Raw genomic sequence first — 2,500 nt, 5'->3', positions numbered from 1 at the left:
ACAAAAACATTAAACTGAAGATCAACCTGAGACATAACATAGTCCTTGTCTCTTTATTTACACCATACAAGGCCTCCCCTTAATTGCCAGGATAAATTTTTAAATCAGTCATTCTTCATTTTCAACTTCCTTTTGTTTTCAAATGAGAAAGACACACAACCTTTTGACTTCCTTTCTAAACAACCTAAGCGGAAGAAACTGGTGTGTACACTGCGTTATTCTTATGTCCAAAAGGTTAGGTTAGGTCACCCTTGTCTTTACGGCTTGTTTATCTCAATGAGACTCCCAGAGCAAGGACTCCGAGCTATTCCTGAAGATGTATTAGCGCAGGTTCAGAGTGCATTCAAAAGAAGCATCAATGCTGTCCATGCACTTATGCCAGGTCTTACTGTCTATGATTATGTATGTACATGTAAGAGGTATGGATGCATATGTACAGCTTGGAAAAGGAGTAAAGACTGAGAAAATGATGTCTATTGCCTCTACGAAGCACAAGAGTCTGTCAAAAGCTCTTTTCCACAACTGTACACATGTGGATTCCTGATTCTAACATCTACTATGCTAACTATACTTGAAGAACACACCATAAGGAAAAGATAGAGTGGTGTATCTATAAACGTAACACCACTGTTTTAATTTATCAGTGTATATGAGTTACTCATTCTTATAATATAAGCTCTCTTTTCATATGCAGAAGCCAGTAATTACAATTTGATTCTTCTCATCTGCAGATTCATCTTGACTGATGATGGTTGACAATAAAAGAAAGTTAGAGCCCAAAATATATGAATGAGTGTAAGTCTACCAACATGAAACTGAATGAATATATATTTCCAACACATCCTAATACTTTTTTCTCCATTTTTTAAAAGAAATATAATAACCATAAGTAGTAGTAAATCTTTAACCTCTTTAAAACTACATCAATTCACTAACATAAAAAATGACTTTCTACTTGTCCATTTCTTCCTCATAATTATCATTATCATTGCTAATCTTGTTTAAGCCTTACAAGTTTCATGCAATATATGCATGTGAAAAAATGATTTTAAAACAAGTTTACTCTGACCACCTGGAACTTGCACTGTCTCGTGATATATTGACATACTAGTTTTTTGTTGCTGTTTTTTTGCACTTACGCCATCACCCAATTCTTCCTCAGTCTCTCTTGGCACCATCACATTTTGATTAATCTGTAGCTGCTTAAATTCAACTAAAACAAAAGTCAAACTTGAACTGGTAAAATCATGATGAATGCCAAGAGAAAATGACTGACTATGAGGCAACAATGGCCTGTGCAAGGTGGTCACCTGACCTACTTCCACGCACAATGAAGGTATTTGACGTAGGCTACAACATGAGATGTAAAGGGGACATATTTTACCCACGTACCAACTCCTCCTGAAATCCTTCATTCAAACAAGTTAAGATTAAACTATCATTTCCCTTTCTAGGATAGTGGTGTACAGAGTTGCTATATACCAGCCATCTAATTAGTAAAGTGCACATTAGAGAATAGGGGTGCAAAACCTGCCATTACTGCACAAACTCCCTTATCAAGAGGGCCATAGGGAGAAACAGTGATCACAAACTCCACCTTATCAGTGTCACAGAACCAGTAAATAAATGTTAATGTTAAAAGTAGGTGCTAAAATATTAATATTAAAATAGGAACATTAAAAGATAGTTGGGGAAACCAGATCAAAACCATTGACAAACTGGTGGTTTTCTTTTTCTCTGAACTGTCTTTGAGAAAAACAATAATCTTGTCAGTTGCTGTTCAGTGCTGCCACTCTGTACACCAATACCCCAAAAGGAAGAACACATTCGTTCCAATAAATATTATCACAGAGCAGCAAGGAAAATGCCATCATGCATATTTTTAGCAAAAGAAAATTACTTTTTAACTTCCAATACCTACAACTGAATGTAATATCAACATAAAAACTTTTCTTCAGTTTATGTATTAGAATTAGTAACCAAAATGCTCTTATCATGATATTATTTTGGTCAATGAAAATTTCAGTGAAATTATCACACAAGTAAAAAACAGAAAATACACAAACAGAATGCAAAATGGGTTTTATCGTAAGCTTTACTCTATTGCCCAGGGGAGAAAAAAATGAAAATGAAACAGAGAGAGAAAAAAAAAATACCAGAAAGAAATATAATAAAGAATGAAAGAAAAAGGCAAGGGAACTAGTAAGACTTAATAGAGTGACACACAAAAGAAAAAAAAAAAGAACACAAATCAGCAAAAAATCTTGCACTGGAGGTTCTGTTGCACAGTACGAGGTGTAAAGAGGAGCTGAGGCTCCAGCTCGAAGGTGCGCACACACACCACCCCTACCCGGCCTCTAACCCTTCCACAGTACCTTGGCTGAAGACGAAAGACTGAACTCATTCTCATTCCACCACGAAAGGCGGTTAGACGCAGCCCTCTGCCTGGTAGGGTTAGCTGAGCCAGGGACCCCATAGACTGGATCAGGCTCAGCAAACC

At 36.5% G+C, this 2,500-nt stretch overlaps 1 protein-coding gene across 15 annotated transcripts in view; it reads right to left on the bottom strand.

The window, feature by feature from the left end:
- Positions 1-2,500, bottom strand: part of LOC113820886 (G patch domain-containing protein 2-like) — a 37,863-nt gene that overhangs the window by 16,436 nt on the left and 18,927 nt on the right. For all 15 annotated transcript variants that reach the window (XM_070131898.1, XM_027373270.2, XM_070131910.1 and 12 more), the window contains one exon: positions 2,376-2,500. This exon is cut by the window's right edge and continues 92 nt beyond it. In XM_070131898.1, the coding sequence (XP_069987999.1) occupies positions 2,376-2,500 (125 nt within the window). The remainder of the gene's footprint in view (positions 1-2,375) is intronic.

This window comes from Penaeus vannamei, chromosome 17, assembly GCF_042767895.1.
Source record: "Penaeus vannamei isolate JL-2024 chromosome 17, ASM4276789v1, whole genome shotgun sequence".
Taxonomy (NCBI): domain Eukaryota; kingdom Metazoa; phylum Arthropoda; class Malacostraca; order Decapoda; family Penaeidae; genus Penaeus; species Penaeus vannamei.
This window is presented reverse-complemented; position numbering and strand designations above follow the sequence as displayed.